This window comes from Stenella coeruleoalba, assembly GCF_951394435.1.
Source record: "Stenella coeruleoalba genome assembly, chromosome: 10".
Lineage (NCBI taxonomy): Eukaryota > Metazoa > Chordata > Mammalia > Artiodactyla > Delphinidae > Stenella > Stenella coeruleoalba.
This window is the reverse complement of record NC_137156.1, coordinates 69,200,876-69,216,941: the sequence shown is the minus strand read 5'-3', so window position 1 is coordinate 69,216,941 and position 16,066 is coordinate 69,200,876. Positions and strand designations below refer to the sequence as shown.

The 16,066-nt window shown below is 56.5% G+C and overlaps 1 protein-coding gene across 1 annotated transcript; it reads right to left on the bottom strand.

Annotated features, from left to right (window-relative positions):
- Positions 1 to 1,656: 1,656 nt before the first annotated feature.
- ITIH1 (inter-alpha-trypsin inhibitor heavy chain 1) lies at positions 1,657 to 14,830 on the bottom strand (the record flags this gene model as incomplete). The annotated part of the gene is given in 20 exon segments (XM_079934393.1): positions 1,657 to 1,786; positions 1,942 to 2,053; positions 2,645 to 2,817; positions 3,737 to 3,938; positions 4,974 to 5,087; positions 5,198 to 5,317; positions 6,295 to 6,448; positions 7,039 to 7,176; positions 8,215 to 8,400; positions 8,659 to 8,840; positions 9,759 to 9,884; positions 9,973 to 10,141; positions 10,847 to 10,963; positions 11,048 to 11,173; positions 12,372 to 12,485; positions 13,047 to 13,209; positions 13,518 to 13,622; positions 14,048 to 14,214; positions 14,459 to 14,479; positions 14,717 to 14,830. Coding segments are annotated over 20 exon segments (2,733 nt in total).
- Positions 14,831 to 16,066: the final 1,236 nt, after the last annotated feature.

Here is a 16,066-nt window from a genome sequence, read left to right as displayed (position 1 = left end):
GGGGTGGCAGAACTATTGTCCTGCCAGCATTGCCCAGTGGCTCCTGCTCACGGCCCTGCAGCCGCCTGAGGAGCTTTCCCCAGCCCCTCTCCTCCAGGCTACCGCCTCATCCCCCAATACTTGGAGTTTTGTGGGAGGGACAACTCAAAGTACGAAATTCTGAGGTTGCTCAAGAGGCCCCTGAGGGACAGCTGGGGACTTGGAGGGACCCAGAATCATCATACAGAATTTCGAATTAAAGGAATCTAGGAAATCTTCAGGTCCACCCCATTTCCACTCTAGAGGACGGGAAAAGGAGGCCCCAGTTGGGCAGACTTTGCTGAGGGTGACCAGTCAGCTGGCAGCCCGTGACTCTCCCTTGAGAAGCCCAGGATACGTCAGACGGTGGGCTGGGCTCTGAAATTCCACTGGCTGCCCCTCAGGGCTCTGTGTCCCTGGGCTTGGGGCAGCTCTGGACCTCAGCATTCGTGTTGTTGATCTGAGCCCCCATGGGCCTCATCTGGAATGGGAACTGGACAGACGCCAGAAAAAGCAGAAACCCTTTGGAAAGGAGTGGGTGGAGGCCCATCAACCTTCGCCAAAAGGGCCAGTGTCTCCCCAAAGTACAAGTTCATCTCCACACACCCTGTAACGTCACATTTTAACTGGGCCCCTAGACAAGGCCCAGGGAAGGCATTCTGAAGGGATATCAGGCATCAGTGTGAGGAGTCAGTGGACTGCTATTCCTGGCCCCTGAAATCACAGCTTCTGGGCAGTGGCCGTCTCTGCTTTGGGGCAATATGCCTGCCCTCAGAGGTTCCAAATCCCCAGCTGGGAAATCAGTGGAGGATGGAGGCCTGGGAACTGCCTCCTGAGGCCCTGACCCCAATAGGTGACCCTCAGCTCCTGGCAGGACTTCTTCAGGACCCCAAGTCCATATATATTTCATGTATTTCTTTCACATGTTCGTGTTAAGTGATACTTTGGGATATCCAGAACCAAATCCCAGCAGGCTTTGGCCATCAGCCACCCAGCCTGATGGGAATATTTACATGGGGTGGTTAAGCACATAGATGCTGACTCCAGATAGCATGGGTTCAAATCCCAGCTCCGCCACTTAAAAGATGAGTGATTTTGGACAAATTACCTAACCTCAGCTGAAAGTAGTCATGATAAAAGTATCCCCCAGGGCTGTTGAGAGTATACAGTTAATTAATTCAACAAAGGCACTTAGAACAGTTCCTGGCTACAGGAAGCACTGGGGCAGCTGCAGCTGTTACGGGTTGTTCCTATACGTGCTGCCAGAGTGTCCTTTGGTCTCTGGACCTGTAGGGGAGGCTGTGTGCATGGGACACCCAGGACACTCAGAGGGCACGGGGCCAGGCAGCTGCAGAGAACAGGGTGGGGTGGGGGCAGAGTTGGTGCCGGCTCCCGCCCAGCCTCCTGGTCTGCTGTGACTCCTGAGCCCTTCTGAGAAGCAACATCTTGGGTTGCCTCCCTGCCACACCCCGCTCCCGCAAAGCAGCCAGCCTGGGCTGGACATAGCCTCTCTTTAATGGAAGTCATGAGTGCTTCGACATAGGAGACCAGCTTGGACAGGGAGGTGTGGCCTGGGCAGCGGGTCAGGCTCCTCCTCTGCCATGGTCCCAAGGGAGGATTGGTGTGCTGGCTGGGGGCTCAGAAGATGTCGGGGACGATATAGTCAGTGTGAACACCGTCGATCAGCCCATCCCCGTTGTTGTGGATGAACCAGCAGGTCACCTCAGCCCCATGCCGGGGGTCTTTGCTGTAGTCTTTTTGCAAGCCCCTGAGGAGACACAAGCCAGCTGGGGTCACCTTTTGGAGCTGGCAGGGCTGCACCGCCCCAGGAAGCCCACCTCAACCCTGTGACACCTGGAGGAAGGCCTGGCGCAACGATGGGGAAGACCAAGGGCAGAGATGCTGGGAGAGCAGCCCACCCACCTGGTGACCGTCAGCCGGCGTTTCTTCACCACCATTGTGGCGTCTGTCTTTGTGGGGTCAGAGCCTGGGTGGAGGTCGAACACTTTATAATCAAAGGGGTGGAAGAATTGTCCTGGAAAGGCATATGGGAGACAGCAGTTACCATCGGGGGCCTTGCTGCCTTGTACTCAGTAGGTGCTCACTGGAGGCTTAGAGAGTTGCCTAAACAATTGTTTTTCAAGGGCTTGACTGTTTCTATAAATGTTGGCATCAAAAGCCACCTTTAGTTCACTTGCTATAAAGAAGCAGATATATTGCCTGGTGGTTGTACCTCCTGTCTTTTTGGACCAATTCCAAAGGAATCTGGCTGGGGAGAGAGGGTTGAGGGGTAGAAAACAGGGTCTGCAGGAAGGCCACAAGGAGAAGCAGTGTGGTCGATGACCCATCCCACTCAGGAGGTCTCTGGGTGTCCACTGGACCTTTCCATTTGCTAATCGGACCTCTCCTTACTCGCTCCCAGGCTCACTTAACCTTTAAATTCATTGCGTTTGATTGCAGCCTTTTTGTGGGACAAGCCTTCACCGGGACCCTCTTTGGAACTCTGAGCCTTGTAGGCCACGTTGGAGGTGGGCCTATCCTGGTGACCCGCTGCAAAGCTCACCCAGGGTAAGTCCTCTGGTTTCAACACCCCACCCCACAGCTCTGCCCGCCTAGCCAGCCGTACCCAGCAGCCCGTGTGTCCGTGCCGACATCCGGTGACTATCCAGCACGTAGAAGCCCAGGAAGTCCTGGCAGATGGCACTCCCCTTCCATACCCGGTGCAGGACGACCTCGAAGGTGCCCCCATCCTCCACGGACACCACTAGGTTCCTCTTCCTGTTGATGGTCACCACCACCCTGTGGGGCCAGGTGCCATGAGGGCAGGTGAGGCTGCACTGCACCCCCTCCATTCAGCTGCTCTTGTCCTTGAGACCCAGCTCTTATGAACCCCTCTCCCCGCAGGGGGTTGACGGTTACGTGCTCCATGCTCCTTCCCACTTGTTGCTATTGTGTATGGGGCCCTTACAATGTGCTAGGCTCTGTGCTAAGCCCTCCACGCAAACTGCGTCATTCAGTTCCCACTCTGATCCTGTGAGGACTGAGGCTCAGAGAGGTTAAAAAACTTGCTCAAGGTCACACAGCTGGCGAGTGGCAGAGCCAGGACTTGGACTCCAGCCTGTCTGTTATGAGTCTGTGTTCTTTGACTCCCACTTATCATCTGTGTCCTCCATACCGGACTCTGCCCACCTCTTCCTATAGCTCTGCTGCCCAGCATTGGGCTCTGGTGCTCAGCAGTTTATTGAACGAATGAATGAGTGAAGGAAGGAACAAACACTAAACAAGGCATACTAAGACAGGGGCTGAAAGAGAAACGTAGAGAACGCTGGAGTTCAGCAGAGGAAGGGACTAGGATGGCTTCAGGGAAGAGGTGGCCAATGCGCTGGGCCTGGGAGGAAGAGTTGGCTTGGTTTGGTGGAGACAGGGGTGGACTGCAGGGTGAGGGTGCCACGGGAGCACAGGCATCCAGGCAGCTGAGCCCGGAGCACGTGTCCAGCAATCCAGGGAAATTGGGAGTCAGGGGTGGGGAATGGTCCACGGGGCCTGACATGTCTGCACAGCCTACGCGGAGGCCACATGGACGTCACACACTGACACAGCTCGGGGAATGAGGGCCCAGCAGGCTCGGACAGCAGAGCTGGCTCTGGGGCTTCGTGCCTTGGTCTTCACCACACCCACCCCCGCCTCCCCTCCCAGGCCCCGGCCCCAGCCCGGTTACTCATTCTGCCGCAGTGAGGCCTGGTCCCTCCAGGAGAATATGGATCCGCCAGAGCCAGGGTTCAGCGTAATGTTCTGAGGAGTCACTTCCAGCTGGAAGCCTGTTGCGGGGTTTGCGATCCCCAGCCGCCCGAAGTACGTGCCCTCGTGCTTCCCAGGGCCACTGGCCTCGTTGCCGATGAGCTGGCCATTCACTGAGAAGCCTGCAGTGGGGTGAGGGGCCATCCGGGTCAGGGCGGCCCAGCTCTCCCTAGAACCCCACCAGCCGGTCCTTGCTCCTGCCGCCCCCAATGCCCACCCTCTTTGGGCTCTGAGGGCCTCACCACCCAAGGGGAGGGGCCTTCAGGACAGGTGCAGGCCGCTCGCAGCACCGCCTCCCTTCCCTCCCGCCACACTAACTCTCTGAGACTTAGCCCTCGGTTCTGGGCCCTGAAGGAGGTGTCACCTCCCCGAGGACAGGCCTTGGGCCTGCTCCTTCTCTGTGGACCCAGGCCCTGACACAGGGCAGGTCACAGTAGGTGCTGCAGGTGGGCCTCTCCACAGAAGCCTCCTCTGAACTGAGCAGCCAAAAGCCCCCTCCCCGTCTTCACTATCCCAACACAGCACGTCTCATGCTCGGAAATTGTCAGCTAAGAATTTGTTCACCTGTTTATCTCCCTTCCCTAAACTCCACGAGAGCAAGGACTTTGTTTCGGTTCCCACTGTGTCCCCAGACCTTAGGATGTGCTCAACAAATATTAGCAGATGGCCTGACTGGACTGGGAGGGTGGGAGAAGTGGCCGATAGATGGAGAGGGCATTGTTCCCATCACCTGAGCCCTGCTGGGGAGGTGGGCTCCAAGACCCCTGCAGCCATGCGGGGGATGGGGGAGGGGGTGTGGCAGGGCCACTGCATCATTTATAGGATTCAGTACAAAATGAAAACGAGGGGCCCCTCATTCAAAACTTGTTAAGAATTTCAAGATGCAACAGCAGAACACTCAATCAAGCATGGAGTCCTTCCAAGGGCAGGGTCCTGTGCACCTGCACAGGTCACATGCCCATGAAGCAGGCCCTGTATAGGGCCCAGGCAGGCGGATGGGGCATGAAGGAGGCCGGCTGAGCCCAGCCAGGTGGCGGGTACACAGGGTGAGGGGAGTGGAGGCCACAGCCACTGTCCTTCCTGTTCATGGCTGAACGTTGAGGACAGAGGAGCCCAGTCCCCACCCTCTCTGGCAGAGGGCGTAATGTCACCCGTACCTGTGTCAGGGTCCTGCACCAGGCTCAGGACCACACCAGGCTCCTCGTTGATATTGAAGCACAGAGTGTCCTCTTTCTGGGGCACGTGGATGAGGAAGTGGGGGTCAGTGTCCACTGGGGGCACAGCATGGAGTCTATTAGATTGAGTATTAGGCACATGGGGCCGGCTGGGGAGAAGGGTTCAGTCAGGCAGGTGTGTCCCTCAGACCCTCCCAAGGACTCACCGCCAGTCACTTGGTTTGGCAACTGCTGGACCCCGGAGCTAGGGCGCGTCGGAGAAGGCTGCGAGGCCGGCAGCACGAAGGCTGACGGGCAAAAGTAAACAGCGCTTAGAAGGGAAGCAGCTGCGCCTTCCCTGGAGCTGCTGCCTCCTTTTCTGAGGCCCCTCCCACCCAGGCGGGCTGGCCTGAGGCCACAGGGGCCGGAGTGGACACAGAGCCTTTGACCCCCCTCGGGATGTGGGAATGGAAATTTGGCCCAGCACAGTGGCGTGGCCCCCTCTCGGTCTCCTTTCCTGGGAACTGGGAGGTGCTGGTGGCATAGGGGTGGGGAGGCCAGGCCAGGTCAGGGGGAGCGTTCTGACGGTTCCCAGTGAGAGGCAGCGAGGAACGCTGGAGCAGAGGAAGAAAACCTTAGGCTATCATTTCCTCATCAGGCAGATAGGTGATGACCCAGGCTTTGCTCAGGACTGAACGCACAGCCTGAGAGGTGGCCATGTGTGGAGTAGAGGGTAGAGACCTGCGTCATCAGGATGGCTGCCACTTACTCTTTCTGGGCCCCACCATCTCTGTAGAGGACAACAGTAGAGGACAGCGTCACTCTCCCCACTCCACACGACAGGCACGCGCCTCATTCCCCAAGTGCAGCTGGGCCCGGAGGTCAATCAGGCCTGGGCCCGCCCTCCTCCCGGGGGTCCCAGCCCTCTTCCTGGGGGTCCCAGCCCTCCTGGTAGATGGATGCTCACACGTAGGGCCCCTAAGGAGTCCGGGGAGTGGAGGGGTTCAGGCTGAGCGAGAGCTCCCCGAGCACACAGGAGGCAGCAACTAGTTTGCAGCAAAGTAGGGAAGGGCATCTTGGGGAAGGAAAAGACCAAGAAAGGGTGGAGCAGAGCAGGGGGAGCGGGTGCTGTGTCCCTGGCGGCTGGAGCATGTGCCACTTGCCCAGCCACCCGGAGCCCCTTGCGGAAATCAACGTGATTTAAAAACTCACCCAAGGGCAGAGAATCTGGAAAGGAGAGAAAGGAAAGAGAATTAGCGCCCAGGAGATTTTTGGCTCTCAGAAGCCTCCCCATGCCCACAGCCTCCCCTCTGCCAGCCCATACCCTCCAGGGCCTTGTCAATGAGGGGCTCCAGGCCGTCTTGGTCCGCCATGCCCCTGACGGTCATGGAGGTCAGCGGGGTCACAAACTGATAGGCCAGCGACATCTTCAGGGCCTCGGCTGACACGTTGGCCTTCTCTGCCCCCTCCAACTTCATCCTGCCAGACAGACACCGGCTCTAAGCCCACAGCTTGGATGACAATGGACTTGCACTCCCTCGTCCTTTCCTTCCTTTGTTCACTCTTTCAGCAAATGTTTACAAGGCCCCTGCAGTGCCCCTGCCCAGGGGCTGTCTTCAAGGACCTCATGATTTAAAGGCCTCCCTCAGAGAAAACCTGGAGGTCTGGCAGGGCTGGGGGACGTGCCTCAGAAACACACGGAGAATTCAATAGCTGTGAGATCCTGGCAAGTGGTCTAACCTCTCTGAACCTCGGTTTGCTCGGCACGTTGTGAGGATTAAATGAGTGTGTCTGGACACAGCAGCCCCGCAGTAAAGGGAAGCCTCCCCCGCAGCAGCTCAGTGGGGGCAAAAGGGGCTGCCCTGTGCCCCCAGCGGGCCCTGACCACACTACTGACTGCCTGGTTGATATTAACTCAGCGAGCAAAGTCAGAGGCCAGTAAATCTGACCTGCTTGCAACCTCCAAGGCCTAGAACCGCCCCTCTGTAGTCCAAAGGCCCAGGGCGGGGGGCGTGCTCTGGGGTGGTCATGCCCCTCCACCCCCCAGGCAGCCGCAGGGCTGGTACTACTTGGCCAGCAGCTCCTGGATGGTGAGGTAGGCCCACAGGCGTTCGACGTGGTTCTCCAGCATGTGGCCCCGCTCTCGGAGCAGTTTCTTCATCTCTTCCTCGTCCACCAGGCAGGTCGTCTTGAATTCTTGGCCCTCCTGAGGGAGGCGAGGGAGAGAGAGGTTGTGCGCCATGAGGGGTTCTGGGGGAGCCTGATGTTGTCTGGTCTCTGCAGCTCCGTTCTGAGCATGCTACCCCCTGCCTTTCCTGAGCCTGCTCTCCTCGTCCTCTTCCATCCGTTCCTTCCACAAAAGTTGCTAAGCACCCTCTGTTAGCCAAGTTGGGCCAGGCCCTGGGGATCCCAGGGATGGAGGATCAGGCCCTGCCCTCATGGAGCTACTCTCTCTGGGGGATGCCAGCAGGCACCCAGCCGATCCACCATGTAGCTGTTTCCACCACGCCCCGCTCCTCCGGATGCCCACCGCGGCCCCGTGCACCATTCAGCTTGCCACAGCTCACAAATGCGCCTTCTCTCCTCAGCTACAGTAACGGGGGCACCTCTTCCCAAGGGCATCCCATGTACCAGGCACTGTATAAGCCTATCATGTGGATTATTTCGTTTACTCCACACAACTCTCTAGTACATTGTTACCCCCACGGTACAGAAAGGCCTAGAGAACTGGACCCACTTGATCAACGTCACCCAGCTGCAGCCAGGGTCTAGCTCAGCTTTCCTCACTCTAAGCCCGAGTCCTGAACCCTCAACTACACTGCACGGCTAGAGTCCAGGTCTCTGTGACCCCCCCCCCCCACACGCACCGCAGTGTGCACATACACACAGGCACTGCACCGTGGTGCAAAGCTGCATGTGCAGTCGGTGCTCAGGAAATAGTGGTCACTTGAGAAGAAGGAGGCTGGCCTCTCACACTCTCACGCTTTGGGAGGAATGATGTGAGGAATAACAGGTGGACCAGTTGGATACAAGGGACTACAGCTAATCAAGGCCATGTTGGCCCCACTCTAGCCTGCCCTCTGGATGCCTTCATTGGAAGAATGCTCAGCCCTGGGGTGTGTGTGGCCCGCTGGGGTGAGGCACCGCTCTGGGGAAAGAGAGGCTGCTGGGGGCATAGGGGTGGGGAGCAGTGTAGGCTTGGAGTCTCTGGGTGCCTCTCCACCCTCCGCAGCCCTCTGTTTACCCCATAGGCTTGCACATCCGCCTTGAAGCTGCTCCGTTTGTGGTCAGCGATGCGCCCGGCCACTATGATCTCCGAGCCTTCGTAGTACTGTTTATGGTGGTGCTGGGTCAGGGCCGAGACGGCATCCCTGGGGTACAGCAACTCCACATCCCTCAGCAGAGGGTTGGCTACCTGCTCGTAGAAGCCCTGTGGGGATGGGGGGTGCAGCCTCAGAGCTGGTGGGTCGTCCTAGGCATCCAACAGGAAACCCACTCACAAAGTGGGGTGTCGGGATCCCTACTTTATAGAAGGAATTGAAGGCTCAGGGCTTAAGTAACTGGTTTGAGGTCACACAGCTAATTCGAACCCCACACCAGAGCTTTATCTGCTCTGGGCTGATGAGTACGTGGCTGCCAAGGCCATGCTCCCCATGGCGTGACTTTGGGAGCAGGGGGAGGAGGAGACCTGCAGCTGCTGGGTGGCATCGTGGTCCTCGTAGATTCTCTGGACACGTCCGTTGTTCTCCAGGGACATGACCTCCAGGAATTTCAAGTCCACATCATGGCCGAAGCCCAAGTTGTAGAGTGGGAACTTGCCCCTGATGGCATCTCGGACGTTCTTGAGGATTTGGGTATGATCCGTCACCCCTGCAGCCACACAGCCAGGTAGGGACGGGATGCTGGCTCACAGGTGTGTGGGGCACGAGGGGACTTTGGGGCACCCTCCCTGGGGGCCAAGACTCCCATCTCAGACCATCTCCAGTCCCCACTGGCATCTTGAGGCAACGCCTCTTGCTGGCTCACCTGGGTGACTGCAACAGCTACTCACAGAGCTCCTCGAAGACGTTGCCCATCTACATGGATCCGCCATGAGCAGATCTGATTCTGCTGTAAACTCACGGCTCCTCGCGTGGCCTGTGAGGTCCTGCTGACCCTTCCACCCTGTTTCACCTACTCTGCATATGCCTACGCTTCCCAGGCAGGCCCTGCCGGTGCACAAACCTTGTTTTGCTCAAGCTGCCCCTTCTGCCAGGGATCCCTTCCTGCTTCTCCTCCCCTCCTTCCAGATTGAGCTCGGGGGTCACCTCTTCCAAGACGCCTTCTGAGACCCTGCCTGGGCCAGGTGCCCCTTGTCTGTGCTCCTTCGGCCTTCTGGCACCCTTCAGGGCCCTTGACAGAGCATCTGCTCCTGGGGCTGCCTCCCCCAGTGGACCCTGGGCCCCTTAAGGGCAAAGATGTGTCTTGTTCTCTTAGTGTCTCTCCTTGGTCCCTAGTCCTGTGCTTGGCACTCAGTGCTGAATCCATAGTTCATTAAACTCAGCCTAGGGTCCTGCCCATCCTCCTGGGCCCTGTGCAACCCCGTGTCATGCAGAAACTTCCCCAGCTTCCCAATTCAGGACAGAACACCTTGGAGCTCCTTCAGACTCTGTGATCTGAACTCTGCTTTTAAACCAGTGCTTGGCTTTGCCCTTAGCCTTTCTGCCCCCTGACAGCATCCCCATTGGTTGTATTTCCAAGTTCAGCTTGAATGCCTTTGGTAATGAAGGTAACCCTCGGGGCGTTTACCCTCTGTGGGCTCGCCATCTGTCAGCATGATGAGAATAGAGGCATGGTTGCTGAGCTCTGGGAGGCTTCCCTGAGCTTTGTTCAAAATCTCAATTCCCTGGAGCAAACCTCCGTTCAGGTTTGTAGCTGCAAAAAAGAGAAAGCAGATCAGTGTATGCTCTGAATCTGAGGGGACAGAGGTGACATCGAGGTGGCCCCAGACCCCTGCCCTTACACCCGGCCAGAGAGAAGTGCTGCACAAAGTTCCGAGCTGCGTCCAGATTGGCGGCAGATGCCTGCACCAGCGAGCCCCTCCAGGACTGCACTGCAGACCCAAAGAGGACCAGGTCGAAGTAGTCCCCTGGCCGCAAGTCCCCCAGGATTTTAAGGAGCGCCTCCTTGGTCTGTAAGGACAGGACAGTCAGTGGAGGGGCAGGGCCCCAGGATAGTGCCTTCTGTCATCTCCAGATACCCAGTTCAGAGATCCACAGGGTAGAAGTACGTGGTGGGCAAGCAGAAGGGGATGGACAGGACAGCCAGGTGGTGCCAGGAGAGGAGCATCCTACTGAGCTCTGGGATGTCTTGAGGGGGGTGGAGAAGACAAAGGGACCCAGTATGGGGAGGGGAAATGACCAGGAGTTCAAGGGGGTCAGGATTAAGACAGAGGACCCCAGGGGGCTGAGTTTCTAAAACTCTGATTGTCCAGCCATGCTTTCACTGCGCTATGGAGAGGACACCCAGAGCGCGGTGGGAGTGGGCTGTGCCCTGCTGCAAGCCATCTCCCGGGAGCACTGTAATCATCTCTGCACACCTAAGGTACAGGTCTCATCTTCCAAGCATCCCCCATTGGTAAACCCCACAACCGTATGGGCGCTGCATTTTATTCCCATTTTTGCCATTGAGGAGAAGTGAATGCACTTGCCCACGGTTGCACAGTGAGAAAGTGGCTGATTCCAGAGCCCCTGACCACTGGCATATCCTGTTAAATTACCCTGCCTCTGACCAGGAGCAGAAGTCCCAAACCCAGACTCTGGAGGCAAAACCAGGGTGGGATGGGTGATGGGGCTAAAGAAGCTCCTGCTGGCCAGCTGGTTAGAGCCACAGTTTACCTGCTTCACTTTCTGGCCTTCCATGGAGAAGCTGATGTCAATCACAAAAACCACATTCTTGTTCAGTTTTGTCAGGTTTTGGGGAGCAAAGAAGTGGGCAAAGTGGTTATCAGCGACCTGAGACACAAAGGGACAAGTGAGGCCTCTCTCTCAAGCACCCTGCCCACCCTCTGAGTCTTGGGCAAGAAGCTTCCAGCTCACCAGGAGGTCACAGGCCTTGTCCCGATTGACATCGTAGGTCACCTTGAAGTCCCCATTCAGCAAGGTCATAGAGCATGTGGGGCAGGATTGCTGCTGGCCCACCGTGGGACGGAAAAGCACATGACCCTGGAACCATTGAAGGTGTGAGGCATTACTGGTTTGCAACGACAACGTAAGGTGTGTGTGTGTGTGTGAGTGCGTGTGTGGTGCACAGGCATAGGAATGAGTCTAGTGGGCCCCTCGCCCTGCTGCTGAGAATACACACCTCTGGGTGGTAGGAGAGAAGACCTGTTTCTTTGCTCACATGCTTCTGAATCATTGGGATTTTCTACAAGTATCGTCACTTTGGATACACAATAAAAACAAAATAATAGCAGCATGAGAGGCACCGGTCAACTCACACTATCTAGTGAAAAAAGCAACACTGTGCTGGAAAATGAAACCTGCCTGGATAGACAAAGAGAAGGAAGAGCTCCCAGAGTGGGAGCTGCGGTCTGTTTGGACTTGGTGCTGGTGTTCCGGGAAATTGGTGGTGGTTTCTACTCGATACATTTCTACACTTTTGTACTTTCCACATTTTCTTTAAAGATGCCTTTCTTTTTACTTTTTGTTTGTTTGTTATAAAAGCAAAATATGCTCATTAAAATTTTTTTTGAAAATTATTAGGAAGACAAAGACCATCCCCTTGGTCCCCTGCTGAAAGCAAGCATGTTTGCTAACACTCTGGGGTATCATATTTTGTTTCAAAGGAACCCCTTCAAAACTGTAGGAAACATTACTTTTAAGTGAATTGTTATGGACTCACTACCAAAGGTGGGTGGGGAATAAACAGTTTGCTCCTGGCTCCAGTTGAGGGCAAGTTAGGAAGCAGGGCACTAGTTGGGTATCACCCACTCATATGCCACACTCCTCAGGACCTGGGGTAGGGGCAAGCAGGGGGCTTCTGGGATTCCCACAGACGGGTGGGAAGTGACAAGTGGCAAGTGGCTGGGTAGGCCAAAGGCCTTTCCAAACTTCATCCTGTTTCCAAGAACACTGGGGCTTGGAATCCTGAGGTTTGCACATGTGCCCTATATTTCCATGAATGCTTTCCTGTTGGGATGAGACAGGCAAAGAGGAAACTGAGGCTTAAGCAAGCCAGCAACTCACCCCAGACCAGGCAGCCATTGTAGGCACCCTCCCCAGCCTCAGCACACAGGCTTTTGCCAAGCGGCTCTGAGAATCAGGAGTGCAAAGTTCCTCTCTCTCTCTCCCCTAGGGTGGCCTGCAGCCCTTGTCTGCAGCCACGCTGAGAAGTCTCTGAGGGCTCAGCCATGCCACGCACCTCTTTTCCTGAGAAGGACTTCTTGATGAGTTGGGCGGCCCATTCCTTGGGGAGGAAGGAGGCCTGGGCATCCAGCTTGCTGATCCCCCGAGGCTCAAAGATGTCCACGTCGATCTGTGGCATTGAAGCAGTTCCTGTACCAAGGCTCCCACTGGGGAGCCTTCATCAAGCCCCAGCCAAGAGCCAGCGTATATCCTGACCACCTACTGTGTGCAGCACCCGCCCAGCTCTCAGCACAGGGCCTGGCATGTTGTAGGCACTCCAAAAATAGTGGCCAAATGAAAGTGTGCATGCCTGAGCCCCTCAACTCGGCCACCACTAAGGTGCCAGTGACAATTACAGCCCCTCAGGCTGCCCAGGACTAACTGGTTTACAGACTCCCTGGGCATTCAATATCTCTCATGATCCTTGCGGCAGTTCTGGGACACACAAAACCCCCATTGGACAGATGAGCAAGCCAAGGCTCAGAAGAAGGAGGAGGTTGGAGGGTTCAGGGAGCTCCCTGCCCACGAACAGCCATCAGAGCCCACCCTGAGGAGTGAGTCCCCTCCCTGTGTGCTCAGGCCCAGGGCTGCACGTGGTGGGTGCCGAACCAGCGCTCAGAGCCGCAGAGAGGGAGAGGCAGGATCCCAGCTCCTGAGACCTTGCCCCTGCACATGGTCACCAGCGATCTACCTCAAAATGCTGCACCAGCTGCTTGGGCTTGACCTTGATGACAATGTCATACTGCATAAGCTTTCGCCTCAGCACCTCCTCGTAGGTCAGCCGGAACGTGGCCTTGCTCCGGGGACCAATGGTGACCTGGATGGCAAACTGCTCCATCGTTCTCCCTGAGGCCCTGGATGTGCCACCAGTGGCAACAACAAACAGACAAATGGTAAGTGATGTGGAGGTCCTTGTCACCTAAAGCATGGCCCTCAGAGTCAGTTTCTCTTATTTTCGTGCTGCTCCCAGCTTTCCTTGACCCTCACTCTTAGCTGGCTGGCCAGGGTCAGAGCCCCACTTCTCCAGAGGCCTCGTCCAGTGCACCTGTGCCAGCAGTGGATCTGGGCAGTTTGCTCCCTTCCCATCAGCCTGGGCTGCCCTCCACCCAAGGCATGCATCCTGGCAGGGGAGGGCAGCACCAGGGCAGCACCCAGAGCTCACCTGACAAGGCCGGCGTTCTCTCCTGAGATGGCCGCTTTCCGGTACTGCTTCCATGCAGTCACTTTGTCCTTTATGTCCCCGAGGAATGCATTTTCACCTGCTGTGCTACAGGGAGGAAGATGCCCTCAGGGAGGTGCCCCTCTCCAACCACACAGGGCCTCCGTATTGGAGGTGCTCCCAGCCCAGGCACTAAGGAGGCCCTGTCCAGGTGAGCACTTGTGAGAGGGCATCTCCTGCTGGCCTCCCACTGCCCCCAGAGCTGCTCAAGGAGGTGGGCAGCCACGGCCACAGAGTCCAGCAAGAAACTGTGGGTGCCAGCCTGTGCTCCTTGGGCCCTAGGCTGAAAACACACTGTCAGAGGCTCTAGTTTGCTGTCTAAGATGGGAGCCCAGAGCAGACCTAAAGGGCTTTTCAGTCCTTCAGAGCTGGGGCTGGCCTGGGGCCCTTCGGGACGAGGGGATGGGCTGCACTGTTGGGCCACTCAGAGCCATGGTTTTGGGCTGGGCCTGGTGAACCAGGCGGGCACGCACATGGCAAAGTCGCTGATGAAGGCCCTCCTGGGGATTTCCACATCAAAGGCCACCTCCTTGGCTTCGTCGGCGTTGTTGACCACTTGGCTGGTGATGACACAGTGGGAAAAGCGAGAGGTGACTTTGCAGTTGACTTTCAAACTCTGGATGACCACGCCATCGACAGCCTAAAGTGGGACGTGCGGGAGGTGGCTGCGATGGGGGCTCAGCCACGGGAGACCTCGGCACCCAGCTCTGACACAGGTGCTGTTCTCTATGCCTGAGGCCATGCCGTGGGGCATGAGGGGGGTGGGCGAGCCCTTATTTGGAGGAGACGGGAGTCCCTCTGCCCAGGGGCACACCTCGAAGCCCAGGGGAAACAGACTGTAATAAAGGCCCACCACAGACCCCTGTGCTGAGATCCTCACTCACTGTGTGCAAAGCCAGTCGCTTCTGTAAAACAAAACCGGCACAAGTGTGAGTGCGAGCACTCAGGGGACCAGGGCCTATCTGTTAACGGACGGGAGTAGGACACAGCCTGTGTCCTCGACGCCTTGGCCTCACTTCCCCCGTGCTGCTGGGAGGTCCTCTCCATTCAGAGGAGGTCGAGGTGGGTGGGGAGAGCCCTGGTCTCTGTAGCCCCTTCCAGGTTCAGCTGCCTGTTTCTGGCCCAGGGGTTTACTCACATACCTTGCCGCCTTCGGGACTGCGTGCGGGTGAACCCTGAGCGGGCATGGCCTGCAGGGTGAGCAGGGACGCCAGGCACACACAGAGCAGCCCCCGAAGCCCCATCGTGCCGCGCATGGTCTCAAGGCTCCTGCTGCCTGTCACTTCACTCAGACCACTAATCAATAAAATGCTGGATAAACATGGATTAAACATTAGACAAGGTGAAAGCTAATATTACAATTTGAGGGATGAAAAATAAACAGTGGAAGCTTTCTCCTTAGGGGGACTCCCAGCTGTGCAAACTCCTGACCAGACTCAGACTGTGCCCCTTGGTTAGAGCTACACTCAGCTGGCGTGAATTGTGAAGACCCAGACAGCTCATTTAATCCAGGCTCCGTGGACAGGGCCAGCATCAGCGATACTGGGGCAGGTATCAAGAAGCCACAGTTAAAAATGAATTTCTCAACTTCATTAGGTGTTCCTTTCAAAATTCTTTAAGCATCAACAAACTTTTCAGACAGTCCCGCTTTGGCCAGGGAGGCAGGTACGGTGGCTTACAAAGCGTCTGCCCATGTCCTTGTTTCTGACGGCACCACCTCTAGCAGCTCTGCCAGAGGTGGTCTGGACAGTTCTGGGGATACGTAATGGGTGACACACCCTTTAGGCCAGTCAGCTTTGTAAAGAAGAGCAGAAGTAAGCCTCATCGTTCCAGGATATAGTGGAGACAAAAGATGAAAGCCATGCTTTCACGATGAAGGACAGACTACAAGCCATGCGTCGCTCTCAGCCCTTTATGATCTAATTTTATCCTCAGGGTGTCCCTGGGACGTTGGTCCCACAGCAAATGAAAGAGCATGTATTCAAACCCAAATCTTTCAGACTCCAAAGCCCAGGCCTATCATGTAATGATAGAAATGTCCTCTGCGTTATTAGGAAGAAAGAAGCAGCAGTCAAAGATCCCAGAGACCCATCTTGTAGCTGCAGTTTCTTAAGTTTTATGCACAAACCCTGTCTGTCCCCCACAAGCCACACACACTGGAGAGACATGGCCCCTGGTCAACCTACTCCATGGCCCTGGTTGGGAGGTACTGGCTGCTGTGACCCTGATATGGTGAGGGGGCCCAGAGGCTTCTTTGATCTCTGTTTGCTTGTCCTGGACTTTGTCTCACAGAGCAGCTTCTGGGAAAGGGCTTATTGTCCCCAGGCCAGAATACACTTCTTGCCTGTCTTCTGGCCTTTGCGGGAGATGAGATGGATCTACGTGAAACTGTACATTACGGGTTCTGTTGATTTTCTGCACCAGTATCAACCAAGCCCTATGTTGGGTTGGGTACAGTGCCAGGCACTAGGACACCACAGTGATGAAGCCTA